This window comes from Xenia sp. Carnegie-2017, unplaced genomic scaffold (genome assembly GCF_021976095.1).
Source record: "Xenia sp. Carnegie-2017 unplaced genomic scaffold, XeniaSp_v1 HiC_scaffold_14, whole genome shotgun sequence".
NCBI lineage: Eukaryota > Metazoa > Cnidaria > Anthozoa > Malacalcyonacea > Xeniidae > Xenia > Xenia sp. Carnegie-2017.
In genome coordinates, this window is record NW_025813447.1 from 690,635 (window position 1) to 711,389 (window position 20,755).

The following is a 20,755-nucleotide window of genomic DNA, read 5'->3' on the forward strand; positions in this document are numbered from 1 at the left end:
TATATCAAACAAGCATGTTTTCTCAAGATTTAAAATATCTACAAAAGTTTTATGCTACCCATTGTTTCAAAGAGTTGTTTACATGTTGGACTTATGTTCCCCCATATTTGACATTATGTATCTTATGATTATAATTATGCTCGAATAACCCTAGAATACATTGAAGGAACAAAACATTGCATCATTTACCACAAAAACCTCTAAAGCAAACAAAAAAATACAAACTTTGCAAAATGCCTTACTCTGTACTTAGAGATCACCATGCTTCACTATGTCCTTTCCAGGTTACCATGCTTCACCATGTCCATTTGAGATCACCATCCTTCACCATGTCCTTTCAAGATCACCATGCTTCACCATGTACTTTTGACATCACCATGCTTCACCATGTCCTTTCAAGATCACCATGCTTCACCATGTACTTTTGACATCACCATGCTTCACCACATCCATTTGACATCCCCATGCTTCACCACATCCATTTGACATCACCATACTTCACCATGTCCATTTGACATCCATTTGCTTCCACATCCATTCCATTTCACCATCCACCACATCCATTTGACATCACCATTCACCACATCCATTTGACATCACCATACCACCATTCCATTCCACATCCATTTGACATCACCATACTTCCATGTCCATCACCATGCTTCCATCCATTTGACATGCATCCTTGACATCCATTTCACCATGTCCATTTGACATCACCATACTTCCCACATCCATTTGACATCACCATGCTTCACCACATCCATTTGACATCACCATACTTCACCATGTTCATTTGACATCACCATACTTCCCCACATCCATTTGACATCACCATACTTCACCACATCCATTTGACATCACCATGCTTCACCACATCCATTTGACATCACCATACTTCACCATGTTCATTTGACATCACCATGCTTCACCACATCCATTTGACATCACCATACTTCACCATGTTCATTTGACATCACCATCGATCATCACCATGTCCTTTCAAGATCACCATCCTTTACCATGTCCTTCAAGATCACCATGCTTCACCATGTCCTAAGAGATCACTAATGATGCTGCAGCTGGCAAAGCGACGATTGATCCATTGAGAGATTTATCAGGTGTTCTGTCAACTGCATTTGTGGAGTTATGTGTAGAGTAGTCGGTACTGTTCAATGATTCATGTAAACGTATTTTATTAAGAGCGTCATACAATGATTGATTGTTCAATTCACCGTTTAAACATTTTGACTGATTCTAAAAAAAAAAGAAAAAAAATTCAAGAAAAAGTGTTTCCAGGATTTCATAATTCGTGTAACGAGAAATTACCTCTGGTTTTTCAAGAATTCGATTTAATCTTTCCAAATGTTCATTTTGTCTGAGTAAAATATTCACTTTATCTTTTAAGTCCAAGTTCTCCTTTTCTACGACAGATAATCTTGTCTCAGATTCACGAAGTTCTCGCAAATTTTCTCTTATAGCTTCCTCACTCTCCGTCAACCTTTATTACAACAGCAACATAAGTTCTAACACATGTTCTCCCTAAAGCACTTGTTACAGTACAACATCATGAAACAAACCTCGTTAAAAGATCTTGTTTCTCCTGTACCAGTTGACGTCTGACGTCATCAGTAGTTAGTTTCCATTCCTCCTCTTTCTGGATCTTTTTCCGAGACAACTCAAGTGAATTCTGCAGGGACAACATGGCGGCGTTCATCGTTCGTCTTTCCCGCTCAAACTTTTCCCTTGATGATTTTAGGTGATAGATATGGATAATATCAAAATGATGTATGTTTAAAGGATGTATTGAATGGGATGTGTGGCATTAAAGACGTACTTCAATGATTGTATCTTATGAATAGCTTTCATCTTTCGTCTTTCACATTTTCCTTCCAGATATTCAATTTTTTCAGCCGCAACGACAAGCTCAATTTTCATTTGATTATCGTTTTGTCGTAAATCGTTTAATTTCTCAACCATAGTCTTGCCTTCGTCTTCCGCTATCTTATTCTAAATTATGAACACAGCAAACTAACTACAAATATGAAAACATATAGAAGACATTGACTCTTCATTGGCAGATAACATTTATAAAGCAAATTTTTTAAAAATAATAGAAAATGCCAATGTGAGTCTAATAAAAAACCTCCATTTTAAACCGACTTCGACCACAATAACCAACACACATATATATTTCCACAGATAAAACATACTTACATCGTCAGAAATTTTTCGTAGTTTGTTTTGTAGTGTCTCCACTTTATGCTCATAATCTTTTACAATATTTTGCAGTTCATTAATCTTCTCGTGTGAGGATTGCTCTCTTGTTTGAAGAAGATCAACCTGGCGTTTCAATTCATCAATTGTAAGACAATGCAGTGATCTAAAATATAAGAAAAACGTAAGCTACACAACAGATGTACCTCAGTATCCACAGTTATCATAAAAAGAACATGTTCAATTACGACAAACACTCTTCAGTATTTAAAGATATCATAAATAGCACGTGTTTTCAACAATAAGACTCCAAAATATACTCCTCAGTATCCATAGATATCATAAATAGCCCGTGTTTGCAACAATACGACTCCAAAATATACTCTTCAGTATTCGTGGATAATTTTAAAACGTGGTTAACCTGTTTTGTTCTTCCTCATCTAATTGCGACTTCAATGTAGAACTTTCTTCTCGTGTCAACTCCAGTTCAGCTTTCATTTGATAAGCTTCTCCAAGTTCTTTATGAGTTCGTTCTAACTCCTCTTGAATATTGTCACGCTCGCGCTGAATTGACAACAACTATGTGAAAAAGAAATTATCCTCAGTGTGATGAATGATAAGGAAAATGGAAAATTTAACATTTCACGAGATTTCATGCCCATGTTGATATAGAATTGAGAAGGAATATTGATTATGATGTATTGAAAACAAGTATTCAGTTGCAGACACTTAATGAAATATTGGTTGGTGGAGGCATAAGATTTCTATTGAGATCTCAGCCATAGCCATAGGCATACAGCCATAGCCATAGGCATACATCCATAGCCATAGGCATACAGCCATAGCCATAGGCATACAGCCATAGCCATAGACATACAGCCATAGCCATAGACATACAGTCATAGCCATAGACATACAGCCATAGCCATAGGTATACATCTAAAATTTGATCATCAGAAATTCAATTTAAGGATTCCTACATCGACATAATCCTACACACACAAGAAGGTTTTATGCGTCTGCTGGTACGTCTACAAAACAAAGGTCTATCAAATAGTAATTATTTAACATCACAGTTATGTTATGTAAGTGCCATTTGAGGGATTTGGCGCAAGAATCTTAATTTTTCAAAATTATTGGGGGTGTTCTAGTCCTCCCTCACCCCTCCCTCAAGTGTCCGCCAGTGCAAGTATTGGTGATAAAGAGGACCGTAAAACATTACCTTTAAATTGGCAGCTTCAGCTCTTTGTTCTGCCGTATCCCTAGAAACCATTAAATTGACGACGTCAGCATCTTTTTTGTGCAAATTATCTTCAGTGAGTTGATGAATCTGACATTTCTGAAACATGAAGCAAAAATTAAAGAAGAAAGGGAAATTTGCTCAAAAAACTCTGTTTATTAATCCACTTTACTCGTTCATAGTCCCTCTCCAATTGTCCTTTATCTGATTCTATAGTCGCTAGTCTTTCCATTAGCGATTTTGTTTGTTCCCAGGCCTTCGTAAGCTCGTTCTCAAGTGTAACATTTTTATTCTCTAACGTCTCTCGAAGACGACTTTCAAATTCCAAAGCAGTACTCGCTTTTGCGCCAGTTCTACTTGTTGTATTAAACTCACTTCGTAAACGATTCAACTCCTGAAAAAGAAATATTAAATGATTTTTAATAAAGAACTAGAGAATGTAGGTTATAAAAACCTTACTCGGCACCTCTTCTCTTTGTCTTAACAACAAACTTAAGTCTTTATTTTCTTTGATAGTTTGTTCGAGATGAGATGCCAACTTATGTCGTTCAATTGCATATGTTTCACGTTCGTTTTGCATCTCAGTACGAAGCTGTGTTACCAATGTGTCGTATTTTGACTGTAAGGTTCAAAGACAGGTTTTAAAACAAAATGATTGTTTACATGAAGCCACCAATCTTCTACTCACTTGACTATCTAAAGCGGCGTCATGTTGTTTCAACAACTTTTCAGATAAAACTTTAATTTCCTCGCGTAACGACTCCCTTTCCAGTCTTGAATTGGCTAAAGTTTCAATGCTCATCTCAAGACGCCCGTTTACATCTGAAATGCACAAAATAAACGAACGCGATGTAAGACGGAGAACATATGGAAGCGGCGCCAAAATGACCATTTACAGCCCTTACCAAAGAGTTACACATTCATAAAACAACTGAATTCGTAAGAAACATGAGAGTAGCTTCGTACCTGTGTGACGATGTCTTTCGTACGATAAAACACCTTCTTGTTCAGCTAGTTTTCTCTCTGTTTGTTGTAACTGAGATCAAACAAAAATACAACAAACTTATTGAAAATCACTCGCAATGATGCAGTTCTTCACGACATGGTAACATTTCAATATAAGATCTAGGTTTCACGAATGAATTACTTCTAAGGTATCGTATGAGTGGGCAAATGTATAACTGTAGGTCTTCAACCTAAACTTGTTGCTTGATTTTACAATATCTTTTCAAAGGAGCTGTATAAAGGCTATCGATGTAAAATCCAAGATGAAAAAAAGCAACCAAATGTTCGTGCAAGACATTTTAGATTAGAAATGAAACAGCGAAGCTCGTTTTGAACCTTGTTTTGAATCTCTGAGACTTTACGTTCCTGAGATAAAATGATAGATTGAAGTGAAGATTTCTCTTGTTCCAAATGATCAATGCGAGATTTCTCACTGTCAGCCTCTTCTTTCTAAACAACACTAGACGATAAAAATTTCCTCCACGACACAAAGTATTTTACAATTTAATGACAAACCATTTTCTTGTTCTGTTCTATACACCGACCGAGTTCTGAAACAAGCTCATTACGAGTTTTCTCAAGGCTAACAACATGGTCACTAGTCTCCCGCTCTCGAGCAACGCTTGCCGACAATGAAGTGTTGAGATCCTTTTACGAAATCATACAACAAAGAAAGAGAGACAGAGGGTTGATATTTCATACATGTAAATAATTTAGAACGTCGAGTCTACCCCACCCCCCAGTAATGCAATATAATAATTCATAAAGTGATGGTTTGAAGCTGAGAGTATCGTTAAATGTTTGTAGATGTAGATCGTCCAGGTTAATAAAATCGTCAAAAGGAGTGTTGGTTTAGTCATGTTTCCAAATTGACTTCATAGTTGATTACCACAAAGCTTTTCAAAACAACAATCAACAACAACAGCAAACTGTCCGCCTCAGAATTTTACCAACCTGGACGATCTAAATCGACAATGACGTAGTTACCTTCCACTGTTACGTCAAAATACACGTTTGAAAAATGACGTGTCTATGACGTCATGCTAACTCAACTCAGTAAATTCTACATGTACTAACTTCTATGGTTCCATTACCTACAGGTAATTAATAATTATATCATTATATTTTTCAATACCTGCTTGAGATCAGAAATCTGTGCTCGTAATTCTACGACTTCGCTCGACGTCGACAAATGTTTTTCAACGTCTTCGTTGTATTTTTTATTCAACTTTTCTGATTCTTCTTTTATACGTAAAATTAACTAAGAAAAAAGAAGCCTTTCTTAGCCCGTTTTAATAAAAAAAAAAAATAATTCAGAAACAAAAAAATACTTCGTCATTATCTGCTTTAGTTTGCATCAAATCATTTCGTAGTTCGTCAGCTTCAGATTTGGAGAGAGAAAGTTGTTTTTGAAGAGCATTCATCTATCAATGAGAGTTCACACACATTAATGAAGAGCATTGATGTATCAATGAGAGTTCACACATATTAATGAAGAGCATTGATGTATCAATGAGAGTTCACACATATTAATGAAGAGCATTGATGTATCAATGAGAGTTCACACATATTAATGAAGAGCATTGATCTATCAATGAGAGTTCACACATATTAATGAAGAGCATTGATCTATCAATGAGAGTTCACACATATTAATTTCTTCAATGACTATTTTTCAAATTCTATAAGAAAATAAAGTTACCTAGTAACTCGTGACCCAGTTACTTGATACGTATGCTAGTGACGTATTATTGATGACGTAATACTCGTTACTCGTGACGTAGTTATTAGTGACGTAAGATTAATTGTTACTTAATTACTCGTTACGAAGTTATTTCTGTCTTTGCTATTTATTTTATTACGTAGCACAAGGTTACATAAAGTGAAGCAAATTTCCAAAACAAAAAAACGTTTTTCTTTTTTTTCCATCATTCTCCAGTAAAAGACGTCCAATGATACAAACAAAATATTGTTTAACTAACAACTTGGTCATTTACAAATTATATTGATTGAAGGTCATTTCTTATGGTCAAGAGTTGTTTTAATAAGAAAAAATGCATCTCCACCTGATTATGAAAATCTTTTTCTGCATCAGCAAATTTACTCTCATCTTTCTTCTTGGCTGTTTCTAAGCGAGTCAACTTTAATGTCAGTTGATCGATGATATTTTGTTTTTCATTTAAATTCTCTTTTGCCCTTTCAAGTTCTGCTTCAATTTTCTTCTGCGCATCTTTAAATTCTTGTATTTGAGCTTGAAATCTTGAAAATTTACACAGAAAAGATAAAAAGCATGAGTTTAAATGAATGCAAAAAAAAGAACTAATCAACAAACTATAAACAAACAGATATTGGGTATATTTGTTAACATGACCTTTATTTGCTTTCACATCAACCGTGTTTGAGGTGCTGGAAACGAGGCACAATTGATAACCTTATTTTACGTACCTTTGAGACGAGGAGTGCTCCATAGATAAATTCTTTTCCTAAATTTGTAGAAATAATTTTTTTCTACTTGCAATAAAGGAAAATAGAATTGTAAACAAAAGTTAAAGAATTGTTACCTTTTGTGATGTTAATTCTTGTAACTCAGCAAGTTCTTTTGCTGTTTTTTGAAATTGATTTTCACAATGGTTTTTTTCTGTCTCAAGTTTGCCCATCTTGATCTAATGAAAAAATTTTATTCCCAAACAATCATAAATGATCCTCTGCACACCAACAGTACCATATGTTCATACATCCTTCCTCTACACACCAACACTACCATATGTTCATACATCATTCCTCTACACACCAACAGTACCATGTGTTCATACATCACTCCTCTACACACCAACAGTACCATATGTTCATACATCATCCCTCTACACACCAACAGTACCATATGTTCATACATCATCCCTCTGCACACCAACAGTACCATATGTTCATACATCATTCCTCTACACACCAACAGTACCATATGTTCATACATCATCCCTCTACACACCAGCAGTACCATATGTTCATACATGATCCCTCCACACCACCAGTACCATATTCCATCTTACCATACATACATCATCCATCTACACACCAACAGTACCATATGTTCATACATCATCCCTCTACTACCATATGTTCATACATCACTCCTCTACACACCAACAGTACCATATGTTCATACATCATCCCTCTACACACCAACACTACCATATGTTCATACATCATCCCTCTGCACACCAACAGTACCATATGTTCATACATCATTCCTCTACACACCAACAGTACCATATGTTCATACATCATCCCTCTACACACCAGCAGTACCATATGTTCATACATGATCCCTCTACACACCAACAGTACCATATGTTCATACATCACTCCTCTACACACCAACAGTACCATATGTACATACATCATCCATCTACACACCAACAGTACCATATGTTCATACATGATCCCTCTACACACCAACAGTACCATATGTTCATACATCACTCCTCTACACACCAACAGTACCATGTGTTCATACATCATTCCTCTACACACCAACAGTACCATATGTTCATACATCCTCTACACACCAACAGTACCATATGTTCATACATCATCCCTCTACACACCAACAGTACCATATGTACATACATCATCCATCTACACACCAACAGTACCATATGTTCATACATCATTCCTCTATACACCAACAGTCCTCATCACTCCTCTACACACCAACAGTACCATGTGTTCATACATCATTCCTCTACACACCAACAGTACCATATGTTCATACATCATTCCTCTACACACCAACAGTACCATATGTTCATACATCATCCCTCTACACACCAGCAGTACCATATGTTCATACATCATCCATCTACACACCAGCAGTACCATAATGATATATTCACATACATACCTGCAGCTCCATATATTGCTGTTTACTTTTATCCAATTCTTTTTTTACATCTTTCAAAATAGTTTCATCCTTTATACGTGAAACATGCAAAGATTCTTTTTCCGATTTCAACTCTTTTTCCAAATCTTCCACCTAAATGGTACCACACAATTGCATTAAACAGTATTCAGATTATGCAGTGTTATATTCTGACATGTTCAAAGTTGAAACTTTTAATAAAATTTTTACCATTTTATACAGCTCAACTTTCTCTTTCACAACTTCGTCTTGCTTATTTTGCACTTGCTGCATTTCCACTAAAGCTTTTTTCAGTCTTTCTTCAAGCTCTATATTTAGTTGACCGTCACGACCTTCTAATGCTAATTAAAAAATGCACGTCATTAATGTCTTTCACAAAATTTTGGGGCCTGAAGCCATTGTTAAGCAGAGTGTAGCTTGTATAGTTATGTCATGATGAGCATAGCAAATGCATCAACGTTATGCCAACTTACCACTTTGCTTTTTGATCATCTCAGTTAGATCTTTATTATGTGCTCTTTGTTCATCTTCAATTTTTCGTTTTAAGTTCAGAACTTCCATTTGAAAATCCTTACATTTCTTCTCACTGGCATTTAGTTTACTCTGTACCTCCATTCTTTCAGCTCTGATTTTCTCCATCTCTTCTTTGTGTATCTTAGTTTCTTCTTGTTTTACTAAACGCATGTTCGCGTGCATTTTGTTTATTTCATTCTCCATCTCAGTTCTTTCTTCCTCTAGCATTTGAACTCTTTGAGAGTCGGAAGAGCTCCCTGTGGTCCAATTAAACAACCATATGTTAAAACATGGCAAAGCACTTTCGACTTCGTTAAAAAAGAGTTTTTAGACTTAAAAAACTGCTTTAAAGTCCTCACTTTGCTTAAATACTGCTTCAAAACTTTGTCGTAACAAAGATATTTGCAAGCATATTTTATCTTTCCAAAATATTTTGATAAAAATAACAGCACAGCAACTTACCAGCCATTTTCAAATTTCCATTCTCTAACTCCAGGAAACGCACTCGATCCAAAGCTTGATTACATTGTCTAACAACGTTCACAAGACAGTCTTTCATGTCCAACTTATTCTGAACATGCTCAAAATTCACATTTGATTCTTTCAACAACGCAATAACATCCACAATTCCCAACATGTTTAATTCTTGATCATTTTTCATATCGTCTAGGTCCGCCTTCAGTTTCTCGTTTTCTACCTCAAGTTCCAAAGTCAAAGCCTCGCGTTCACTCGAGAGTTGCCGTATGTGTTCAACATAAGTTTCCACCTCAATCATTTCCTGTGAATGCTGTTTACGAAGCTCTTCAACAGTTTCAAACGACGATGCTAAACTCGTCTCTGATCGTGACAGCTGTCGCCAAAGATATCGTAGTTTATGTTCGGCAGCAATGTCCGTTTTAAAACCATCTTTCCTCAATCGTTCATCAATTTCGTGAAGTTCATCTGCATCCTGCGGGAGATGTAATGTAAAATGCTTAAATGCATGACAAATAACGAAGTCAAAGCGATTATTTTCTCAGAAACAAGTTAATAAAAGAAAAATATTCTCCATGGTAACATATCGACCGCGTTCACGAAAGGAATTCTCTACGAGCGACAAAATGCATGATAAACTTCCACAGTTTATGCAAAACCTATACATTGGACAATGGGAAATTTTATGTTTACTAACACTGATATAATCGAGAAAGAAAAGTGTTGACCGTTTTATACATAAACATAAACAAACATGAGAAATATTCAAATATAGCACAACTCGAGAACAAAAGACTATTAATTTTTGAACGAAACTTACCGACTGAAGAATAACTAAAGAAGACATGATTCTCTTCTCTAGGTTTACAATATAGTAGGCCAAAAATAACACATACTCTTATCATTAATCCCAAAAAAAACCTTTATAAACTTGTTAGCATTGGCACTCATCCATCATAAATGTCACAGTGACCGTGAGTGATCGTGAGACCTGAGGGCCTAGGGCGAGATTTATTTTAAATAAAATATTGTTTCATTCTATAATATATATTTGATTATAAAAATAAAATCAATAGTTTCCCAAGTTTCCTTTCTGCCCATTAAATTCATAGCAACGGATTTAAAATCCTCAAAATAACTTAATTAACACCATAAACTTTCTTAGCAAGAATCTGTAATTGTTCAAGAAACAAAAATGTTAGTATTGTATGAGGGCCAATTCTCATATAACATGGCGTGAAGCCTTTCCATAGCGCAAAAACACCTTCATTTCTGACAACTCGAACTATAACATCCTGAAAAGGGAGAATTTTTAAGGTGAAGACAAATATATCAAATACAATAATCTTTCATCATGTATAATTCTTACTAATCCATTTTTGTACTCAGGTACACCATCAACAACTTTCATATTTTGAATTCTGAAAAAAAAACACACAGGTCAGATAATAGATGAAAAAAATTTATATAAAATCATACTCAACAACATACCTAGTTTTAGCAATATCAACTGGTAAGGAAGCATAGGTTGTCGCCAAACCACTGATAAGACTTGCTGTGAAATGACAAGTCACATTGTCTTCAAAATATCCTAAAAAAAAACAACAATGCAACAATGAACAATTTTACCCATCAATAAAACAAAGAAAAATACACACAATTTACTAGTTAACATTCATATTTACCTGTGCTAAGAATGTATTGTTTGGCCTGTGAGTAAGTAGCTAACTGAGCTGCATTCACAACCATTGCTCGAGTCATTGTAGGTACACAACCCTAATATACATACATTCATTTAGTTATATGACACGAAAGTTCATCAGCTTGATAATTTTCTGTACCGTCCACAATGCTGTAAATCCTTCTTCAGCAGCTATTCTTCTCAAAGCATTGAAAACGCTGGTGTAATTTCTTCTTTCCGCAGGAGGCAGTCTTAATGTAAAAATTAAACAATACAGTCTACTTCAGTCATGCTCAATCATGTTTTCAATTGAAATGAGAATAATACCGGCCATCAGAAGTCATTCTTATCAACGAAAGATCAGCAGGAGTTCCAACAAAAGCACCAATAGCGCCAGCAGTAAAACCTACAAACAAAGTTATGTAAGACAACAAAGTATTAGACATGAAGGAGTATTTTAAGAAAGTTAACAATACATTAAACTTACCAAGTAACATTTTAACCATAAATTGAGGTTGCTCTCCATTGGGTCTAAAACAAACACAAAAATTCACTATCATGGAAGACAAAGATAATAAAAGTATTATTTGAATCTCACCCTTTGAACTTTTCGAAAAGTGTTGTGTAGACCGAGTCTTGTTGTGGTGTAAGTAGCCTGACGCATCAGACCTGCAGATAGCCTGTTTATTAAATACAACATAATACATTTAATTTCTACTCCGCAGTTTGGTAAAGAAGCAATGATGTTCTCTAACCCATTATAGACACCAAAAACACCTTCTTTTTTAACAATGTTAAAGACAGCATGAAAACTAGTCTTATGTTCACGAGCAACACCTTCAGCTCCTGTTGTATGGAAACATATACATCAAAATAAATCAAGATACTTATATTCATGAGAATCAAAAGAACACATACCACTCATTTGCATTCTTGTTTTGACCAAATCCAGTGGTTGAACAAAGAAAGTTGCAGACATTCTAAAAAAGCACATTCTGCCATCATTGATGAAAATTTGAGATTAAAAATAATCTTAATTCAGAACTCCTACCCTGATAAACCCCCCATTATAAATCTTGCATAGCTGGGAATCTTCTTTTTATTTTCGTTAACAGCTTCACTTCCCATCTTGAATCAGTTGAATGCTTTCGGCGTTTGGGAGCGAATGTTTTTTCTAAGCAATTTTCGTTACCAAGAACATTAACAAGTTAAAATATTTTATTGCAAACTTTTTGTTCTAACACATCTGAAGTAATAACGAGTTAAGATGGAAGTATTTTAAATCTTGTACCATTTGATTGTTAAAAAGTACAAAGGCCAAAGATTTACTGTAATTTAATAATCAATGCGCCAGAAGTGATAATACACTGGTCAGCGGGTTAAATTTTTTGGCCGTTACTTTATCTCACCCTTTCTGAATGAAGTGTGTCACGTGTGTTAGTTAAAAACAACATATTGATACGCTTCAGAAAGGGTCAGATAAAGTAACTGCCACTTTTTTATGCAAACTTCATGTTTTCACCAATATAATGACATGTGGGTGGGGTTCTGTCTGCGTAACGATCCCTCAACCAACTCGCATAAAATCCAATTTGAAAACAGTTAAGGATGTTCAATTATGTTAAGTATATCTGACTAGACGATAACTCAAGAAAGTTTAAAGGAAAAAGTGTACTTATGTCTGCTATTGTTCTTCATCACAAGCTTCAAACACCTTTCTTAGCGCATTGTTATATACATAAAATCCACATAATCGAGGAAACTTTATTTTTGAAACTATTCTGCTTCAATGAGTTCTCCATCTTCAGGCAGCTTGCTTTTCTGGTTCTCCAATAAATTCAAAACGACACTACCTACATCCTCATCCTACGAAGAGAAAACGACAAAGATTTTCACGATCCATTAGACAGCCGCCATGAAAATATTTTTAATTGCAACAAACAAGGCAAAACAACTATAGAAGTCAATTTTTGATGAAATCTAAAATAATTTTAGAGAATAATTTCAGTATGGTAGTAAAAATTATAGTTATGACTAGCTTCGCATATGATCTATGACTTTTCTGAAAGGAAATTAATTGGACGCATGCGCAACTTACTTGATAAATCCAGGAAACTAGCACATCACAATTCTTATCTTCCTCCGTCACAGGAGCTGAAAGCTGAACAACAAAATGGGACTCAGAAGTGGAGGGGCTTAGTACTGGAAGGATAATGATGTAGTTAGGGGTAATCAACACTGTTACATTTCTGAAGGAAACAAAGCAACAATCTAGGTAGATTAAATGAAAAAAATATCGAAAATTGAATGTTCCATAAATAGAGGGTTGGATTCTGACATCATATGTATGCTGAGCTCTAAAAATATAAATTTTAAGATACCACACCCAAGCAAAAAAAAGTTAATGCAATCTAACTTGTATTATTCACATACTAATCGCTCTGTACAAAACAATGATGCAAAAAAACACCATTACTGACATGTACAACAAAACATTTCTACCTTAACAATAACTGAATCAACTGCAAGAGCCCCTTCTCCAATTCTTTGCACGTTTCTTTCAGGTAAAGAACTAAAGAAGAACATAAATTTGTGTCCTCCGTTTATAGTTTGTGGACAAAACAAATTTCGATTTTGTCTTTCAACATCATTTTTTGTCTAAAATTTCTACAATTTAACTTTAACGTAACTGTAACATATTTAAAAGCATTTTTATAGCAAAAAATAAAGTTTACGTTTGTACGTTAAACCAGAATTAACTTTTCTTAAATATACTAATCATAAACGGTCTTTTACTGTCTGCTTACTGTACTTACATATTATTACCTTCTAGCGCGGCATGACTTACCCTTTAAGCAATGTCTGAAGCTGATCCATGACGTCATTTTGTGACTGCCTGGTTTCCAAATTGACAGATGATGTAAATCTTAGCTGATGTTCAACTAGACCCAGCTCTTTGAATGCCTCATCCTGTTCTAACAACCTCAAAGACTGCAAACGAAGAGCAATATATCAAATCAAATACTTCAAGTCGTTATAAAACAAGACATAGGGCTTGAATTTTGTGATAAAAAGGAAAATTTTACCGTTTCTTTCATGACAAGAACTCCTTTGACCGGCAATTTATCTAAAAGCTTTGGGCGTTTACCACCTAAATTGAAATAAAGCATGAAAATAACATACACGTTATTTACTAGAGAATATTGTTCAAGCAAACCTTGAATCGTCATTTCATTTTTCAAGCTTCTCTTCAATAAGCTTATCGACATATCGACGCTAATTTGTGGAGTGGTTGCTATAGAGATGGTTTCGCCATTTGCTGGCTTGGAGCAGTCAATGGCTTAAGAGACAAGAAAAATTCTTTGTAAGTGAAAAAACGTTGTAGCAGTTTACCCTCTCTTCTAATTTACCATGAACATCTCTCATTTAACATTCCTGATTACCTGTTGTGACCACCTCTTACTCTCTTCTCTAGTTTAACATTCCTGATTACCTGTTGTGACCACCTCTTACTCCCTTCTCTCGTTTGACAATCCTGATTACCTCTTGTGATCACCTCTTACTCCCTTCTCTCGTTTGACAATCATGATTACCTGTTGTGACCCCCTATTACCCCCATTTATCACCTAGTGTGATCATTTATTCTTCAGTTACAATGCGCCAAAATGCTTAATTCATCGATCATGTTGTAAACACATCTTGCAACCTTTTGTCCCTGACCAACACTTAAATCGATCAGGTTGTAAACACATCTTGTAACCTTTTGTCCCTGACCAACACTTAAATCGATCAGGTTGTAAACACATCTTGTAACCTTATGTCCTTGACCAACACTTAAATCGATCAAGTTGTAAACACATCTTGTAACCTTATGTCTCAGACCAACACTTAAAAATGTCCCTGACTACAAGCTACATACACCCTACTCTTTTATACGTACCAAACTCCTCTTTAATCTTATCACGAAGGAAGTCCATTTTCTGCGATTCCCCATGCACCAAAACCACATGGCGCGGTTCGGCCTTTTAAAAAAATTCATCCCAAATTATAGGTGTACAATGTTTTCAAGCATCAAGAAAGAGATTCACAACCTGACGTATTAACTGCATGATTCCTTTAGCGTCTGCATGTGCACTAAATAAGAAATCTAGTTTAATGATAAAACCCGAGGTCTGTATATTTTGTTTTACAATCCTTATGTTGGTACTGACTTCAACGCAGGTAACACTTACCTAAATGACATCTGTTGAACAGACAGCTTAACGTCGATCTAAAACATTACAAAAACAATGTGGATCATTAAATATCTCCCTTCCTCCCTTAATACGGGATCCACGTTTATCATTCAATATCCTCTTTCCCCATATAAATGGAAACCAAATTCATCATTCAATATCTCCCTCCCTCCCTTACTTAAGATGAAAACCACAAAAAAGATAACATTCCTGTACCGTTGTTTTCTTATCAAGTTCTATCTTTTTCTGTCCAGCAAGTACCTTGTGTCCTACAGTACCGACAACACAATAACCAGGTATGACAATCTAAACATAAAGAAAAGCTTTCTTCTACAAAGAAGACATGAAACTGAGTGTGCTGGTGCCTTTACCAACCATATTTCTTTCATCAGGAGCCCATTTCTTAAATAACTGCAATGATAGACCAGAATGCAACATTCCTGGTGTGGCAAACACAACCATTGGACCAGGGTTGTCCGCGAAAGATCTCTCAAATGGCTGAAATTGAAAAAATAATGCCATCCATCTAGCTTTTCTTGTGCTAGTCTTATACCCTATCCATCAAGCTTTAAGGAAAGACGTCTATACCGATAAATGAAAATATTTCCACGTACCTTGATGTGTTTGAAATCAAACATATTCCTTTGAACAAAAGTATTCCGAATTTTTTGATTTGTCCACGTGATGAATAATTTATAATAATGATTGGCCTAGGTTAAATGGTTCAGTAATAAATATTCGTCCACGTGATGAATAATTTATAATAATGATTGGCCTAGGTTAAAAGGTTCAGTAATAAATATTTGATAAGGAATCTTTTCACCTTTTCCGTTAGGCCTGTCGAGAAAAATATCGGCGCTTTTAAGTTCATTCTTTCCCTAACAAATAAAAAAGCCATAGAGCATTTGAAGTATGGAAAAAAGTCGATAAAAGACAAATATCTCTAACCAATAGGTTTCCAATAAGATACATAATTCCTGAGCTCTTCCCAGAGCGAATACCGGTATCAATATCTGTAATATATTAAACAATGCACGTAGCAAAAACGTTTGCAACCACCAATGTAGACATTTACACTTGATTGTACACACTAATGTACATAATTATCCTTGATTGTGCACACTAATGTACATAATTATCCATGATTGTACACACAAAAGAACTCGCTCACTGCAGTGTGACCAGACTTTGTAATTTAAATTACTTTCAGTAATTTTTGGTATGATTTGATAGTTAGAAAATTTTAGTGATTACTTTGGTAACTTTTGAAATTTTGGTATTTTAGTAATGCAGGGAATGTGGTGAATGCAGTGAATGGGGTGAGTGTGGTGAATGGGGTGAAAGTGGGGATTGCGGTGAATGAGGTGAGTACGTTGATGCTGTGAATGGGGTGAATGTGGTGAATGCGTTGAATGCTGTGAGAGGGGTGAATGAGGTAAATGGGGTGAATGCTGTGAATGAGGTGAGTGCGTTGAATGCTGTGAATGGGGTGAATGAGGTGAATGGGGTGACTGTGGTAAATGGGGTGATTGCAGTGACGCGGCCCGCCCCCGTTTAATGAAGCTATCATTGAAACCATGAAGGAGTATAAAATTACAAAGTCAACACTTCACCTTTCCTCCTTTATCGATTGTATCGTGAACTTTCTTTAATAATTCGCGTTCCCTTACTCTGAAAACAAAAAAAAATTACAAAATATTCTGTGGATGTTTATAACATGAAGGTAGGAAGGAAAAATCAATGAGAAAAACACACTCTGACACAAACATAATCATGTAAACAAAAGATTTGAGTTATAACATCAAAAGTCAAGTTTTATTGCAATATTTCGACTTTATTTCAAAGTCATTATAAAGGTAATCCTTGAGCAGACGACAATTTCATAAGATACAAAATAAAACATAATCCGAACAAGGACCATCTTCTAAACTTAAATTCAACGTATTAAACAAGACAAAACCAAAATAATACACTTTTAATTGTCTTGTTTGATAACTTGAAGTTAAGTTTACAAGATGCACGTTTTCAAATTATGTTTTATTTTATCAAGCTAAGCTTTAACTCTATCACTTGGCTTGATAAAAACTTTGAAATTAAAAAAGTCGATAAAAAAGTCGAAATATTGCTTTAAATCTTGTCTCTTGATGTTATAACTAGAATCTTGAGTTTAAAAGATGATGTTTCTTCGGAGTGTGTTCTATCATTTATTTTTTGAAACAGTCGGCTAGAAAAGGATTGTAGCAAAAAGACTTTCCACCTTTTTGAATCACGAACTGTTGTAGCGTAAGTTGACTCGGTGATCAATACATCGGGACGACATTTATCAATCCACGCAGCACTAAAATGAACAATCAAATTTAACATGTTGACTCGAATAAAGCAATGTTCTTTAAAACAAACCCTAAATGTCTGTCAGGTGTCATATTGTAGTCACCCTAAACAACATAAATTTAAGTGAAGCAGATTTACAAATTGAAATTGACGATTTCTTTAAAGATTAAGAAAAAGTTATAAACTCACCGTATAAACAACGGACTCGTTTCCAACTTTCACGAGATACATGGCAGCGCCAAGAACATGACCGGCATAGTATGGTTTTATTTCAAGATCGTCATCGACCTTTATTGGTAAAAAAGTCAAAGCTGTTGATTGTGTTGATTCATATATTACGAAAAGTAATCAATGCGACCTGCACACATTGGTGGAGATTGATAGCTATGACTTTCTTCATACAATCTTTTATCATCTGGAAAAAAGATTGTTTTATTCTCTATACGTAGAAGCCTTATGCCAGACAAGTATTCTTTGGGTTATTTGCAACGCTAGGTAAGTATTTCTGTTGTGATTTGAGTACTCATACCGCAGATGTAAAGAAATCAGTCTCTCCTTTCTTGTCCACTGTGATTTTTCGATAATCCTCCTACAAATGAAAAAATTTCCATTTCAAATTGTGGATTATTTTAAGCCAAGGATAAGAGCAAAGATTCAAATAAACAATTTTTTTGATTTGTGATTTGAATCAACGTTAAACATGTTTCATACATTCATTTAATTTCGAGAGTATTTATTGATGTCGTGTAGTGCAATGAAAGATGATTCTTTCCCTGCAACATTACAACACCTACGACCGTATAATTGTCGTCTAGATTTTGTCAACATTCATAATTATTGTAAGTGAAACACTGCACTTGAAGCGGGATGCCTAGTGGTCACAGTGACTTTGGATCACGACAGAACTTTTCTTCTGTACAAACTACAGTACCGACCTCGAGTAACATGACTTGACTCGCGAGTATCGAATGGCGAGTGGGCGAGTAACTCGCGAGTCAATTGCGAGTCACTCGAGAGTGACGAGTCACTCGCCCACTCGCCATTCGATACTCGCGAGTCAAGTCATGCTACTCGAGGTCGGTACTGTAGGTGGTCTGATGAGCCGAAGCTTGCTACGTATTTACATCCGCAAGAAAGATAAAGTGATCGGCGTCAAAATTTCCCATTGAAATGTAAAATGCAACGCTCTAGTGCTCAATTATCTCGAGGGTATTGGGAGGTATGGTTCAAATGGGATTTTTGTTTTATTTGAATTAGTTTTCACACCAGTTGTTCTTACAACAAATGAAAGATTCTTGTGAAATGAAACCAAGCCAATGTTATTTTGCCAATCTCGTTTACTTTCTGTCGCCTGCAAAGATGTTTAACTCTGGAAAATTTTTATTTTGATTTCTGTAATGAACTGTCTAGGTGAACTCTTTTGAACAGAGTAAGAATGCTAACAGACTAGACTATATATTGATTCAAATATTTAACTTACCAACAATATAGGACATATAGCTTTCGTTGGATGTGTCATATATATTGGACCGTCATAGCCAACCATTTCTGAGAAATATGGCAGGGCTCCACAATGATCTAAGTGAAAATGTCTAAAAAAATAAATGTGTTATGCTACCAAATAATCTAACATTACAAAAAACATGTTAAATAATCAAAAAAAGAATGGGACTAACGTTATAATAACACAGTCAAGATATTGAGTTAATGATCCAGTTTTTGTTATGTACTGGAAATCAGGAAAACGCCTCTATGAAAAGGAGAAAAAAATCCATAAGTCACATCAAATAGCCAAAAGCAAAAACATGGTGATGGGTTTTTATCAAAGAGTTATTAAACTTGGGGGGGGGTTTAGGCATATTCTTAAAGCTCTAGTCAAGCTCTTTCCAATCAGTTCAAAATGTGCCATTTCGGCACACATGCAGTGCTAAAGATTTTAGGCAAAATTTTGCAAGATTTTCAGAAAGATTTTACTCATGCAAGATTTTGCAATATTTTAGAAAAATCTTGCCTAAATTCTTGCATAATCTTGCCTAAATTCTTGCAAAATCTTGCATGAATAAAATATTGGACGATCATGACAAAATCTTGCATGAATAAAATCTTGCACAGAATACAGCCTATTGTACAATCTGGGACATGGGACCAACAATTTACGGTCTGTAATTTTATCTGATTCAAAAATCAAAAATTTTACCAAAAAAACTTTTTTCGTCCTCTATTAGTTTATGGATCAATTTTTCCACATACTTCACAAATGATGGGCACCCCTCAACCCTCATTCGCTTGTTCATAATACTTAGTGCAAACCTTATCATTGTAGCCCATGTGCATTCCACAGTCAAACATGATATTCTTGCCTCCAATTGTAACCAGTATACAACTACGACCAACATCTGATAACGTCAAACATCGTTATTAACATATATCCATGCTTCACTATGCAAGCACAAGCAACACAGCCAATGTAAACAACTAAATATTGTGCAAACTATTCGGAGAACTCTCATCTCCCGAGTGCCATATTTATAAAATACTGCATAAATTTCATACCTTGTCCAGCCCCTAAACAAAATTGCAAGATGAAAAGTTATATCGTTTCTCACAAGCTCCTACAGAAAATCAACATCTACTTGAAAAAGTCATTTGGAGAGTGAAAGCAAGCATTTCATAGTTTTTATTACTAAGCACAAGTAATCTTACCTAAAGGAACAACCTTTATTTCTGGCATTTTAATGGATTTTATCCAACCAGAGCTGAAATAAACTAAAGTATAAAGAAGTACCTAGGAAGTTAGCCAATACCCGCCATGTTGCTCATAATACACAATTACAGTAACTTGTTTCCATCCGCTAAAATAAGCAGTAGTCACTCGAAGCAAGGAAAATCGTAGTTATGTTAATAATAATCTAACTTTATCTTCGTTTAGCAATGAAACCAACTACAGCGTTGCATACTTTGTTTCATTCAAACCAAGTGCGTAAGGAACCATAGGGCGCAGGGGGGGCACGTGCCCTCAACAAATTTCGAAGGAAAAAGTGCCCTTTTTGTGATGAAAAATGCCTTTTTGTCCTTTCTTTTGAAAAGAAGTTTGATAGCCCTTTTTCCGCAACTCGTACGCTAGTTATGTGCATTATTTA

General features: G+C 35.3%; 3 protein-coding genes across 5 annotated transcripts; all 3 read right to left on the minus strand.

Moving 5' to 3' along the window:
* Window positions 1–799: 799 nt before the first annotated feature.
* Window positions 800–10,341, minus strand: LOC124433685 (myosin heavy chain, striated muscle-like). Its single transcript, XM_046983467.1, has 23 exons — window positions 10,189–10,341; window positions 9,357–9,843; window positions 8,855–9,151; window positions 8,592–8,722; window positions 8,364–8,495; window positions 7,024–7,125; window positions 6,908–6,945; window positions 6,529–6,721; window positions 5,794–5,886; window positions 5,598–5,723; window positions 4,979–5,110; window positions 4,799–4,912; window positions 4,424–4,493; window positions 4,146–4,279; window positions 3,924–4,076; window positions 3,630–3,851; window positions 3,440–3,556; window positions 2,639–2,796; window positions 2,218–2,383; window positions 1,838–2,010; window positions 1,581–1,745; window positions 1,330–1,501; window positions 800–1,257 (listed from the first exon to the last, which is right to left on the minus strand). Exons 1-23 carry the CDS (start codon window positions 10,213–10,215, stop codon window positions 1,057–1,059), a joined length of 3,603 nt encoding a protein of 1,200 aa, XP_046839423.1. The 5' UTR covers window positions 10,216–10,341; the 3' UTR covers window positions 800–1,056.
* A 58-nt stretch (window positions 10,342–10,399) lies between these two features.
* On the minus strand, window positions 10,400–12,355 carry LOC124433689 (mitochondrial 2-oxoglutarate/malate carrier protein-like). Its single transcript, XM_046983475.1, is given in 12 exon segments — window positions 10,400–10,663; window positions 10,738–10,789; window positions 10,860–10,959; window positions 11,054–11,144; window positions 11,210–11,300; window positions 11,377–11,455; window positions 11,537–11,580; window positions 11,648–11,677; window positions 11,679–11,729; window positions 11,805–11,895; window positions 11,968–12,029; window positions 12,101–12,355. Coding segments are annotated over 12 exon segments (924 nt in total). The 5' UTR covers window positions 12,178–12,355; the 3' UTR covers window positions 10,400–10,507.
* Window positions 12,250–20,438, minus strand: LOC124433688 (integrator complex subunit 11-like). Of its 3 annotated transcripts, XM_046983473.1 has the most exons (25): window positions 20,319–20,429; window positions 20,169–20,180; window positions 19,926–20,011; window positions 19,292–19,365; window positions 19,096–19,207; window positions 18,145–18,204; window positions 17,974–18,030; window positions 17,805–17,903; window positions 17,685–17,719; window positions 17,542–17,622; window positions 16,898–16,955; window positions 16,233–16,297; window positions 16,108–16,162; window positions 15,899–15,994; window positions 15,660–15,782; window positions 15,501–15,590; window positions 15,282–15,319; window positions 15,141–15,183; window positions 14,990–15,071; window positions 14,267–14,389; window positions 14,136–14,200; window positions 13,898–14,040; window positions 13,552–13,621; window positions 13,148–13,210; window positions 12,250–12,915 (listed from the first exon to the last, which is right to left on the minus strand). In XM_046983473.1, the coding sequence occupies exons 1-25, from the start codon at window positions 20,344–20,346 to the stop codon at window positions 12,826–12,828; spliced, it is 1,848 nt and encodes a 615-aa protein (XP_046839429.1). In that variant the 5' UTR covers window positions 20,347–20,429; the 3' UTR covers window positions 12,250–12,825. The 3 variants fall into 3 exon arrangements, with proteins under 3 accessions (XP_046839429.1, XP_046839427.1, XP_046839430.1); XM_046983471.1 differs by having other exon boundaries at window positions 14,136–14,389; window positions 20,319–20,438; XM_046983474.1 differs by having other exon boundaries at window positions 14,136–14,389; window positions 19,096–19,193.
* Between the last annotated feature and the right edge of the window lie 317 nt (window positions 20,439–20,755).

Excerpts from the sequence above, each read along its gene's own strand:
- LOC124433685 (XM_046983467.1), bottom strand. The coding sequence starts at position 10,215 with ATGTCTTCTTTAGTTATTCTTCAGTCG. Across the intron at positions 6,722-6,907 it reads GAGCACTCCTCGTCTCAAAG|ATTTCAAGCTCAAATACAAG; the intron begins GTACGTAAAATA and ends TAAATTTTCAAG. Across the intron at positions 2,797-3,439 it reads CTGAAGCTGCCAATTTAAAG|TTGTTGTCAATTCAGCGCGA; the intron begins GTAATGTTTTAC and ends TTTTTCACATAG.
- LOC124433688 (XM_046983471.1), bottom strand. The coding sequence starts at position 20,346 with ATGCCAGAAATAAAGGTTGTTCCTTTAG. Across the intron at positions 19,366-19,925 it reads ACATGGGCTACAATGATAAG|AGGCGTTTTCCTGATTTCCA; the intron begins GTTTGCACTAAG and ends TCCTTTTCATAG. Across the intron at positions 16,298-16,897 it reads CAATCGATAAAGGAGGAAAG|ATATTGATACCGGTATTCGC; the intron begins GTGAAGTGTTGA and ends AATATATTACAG.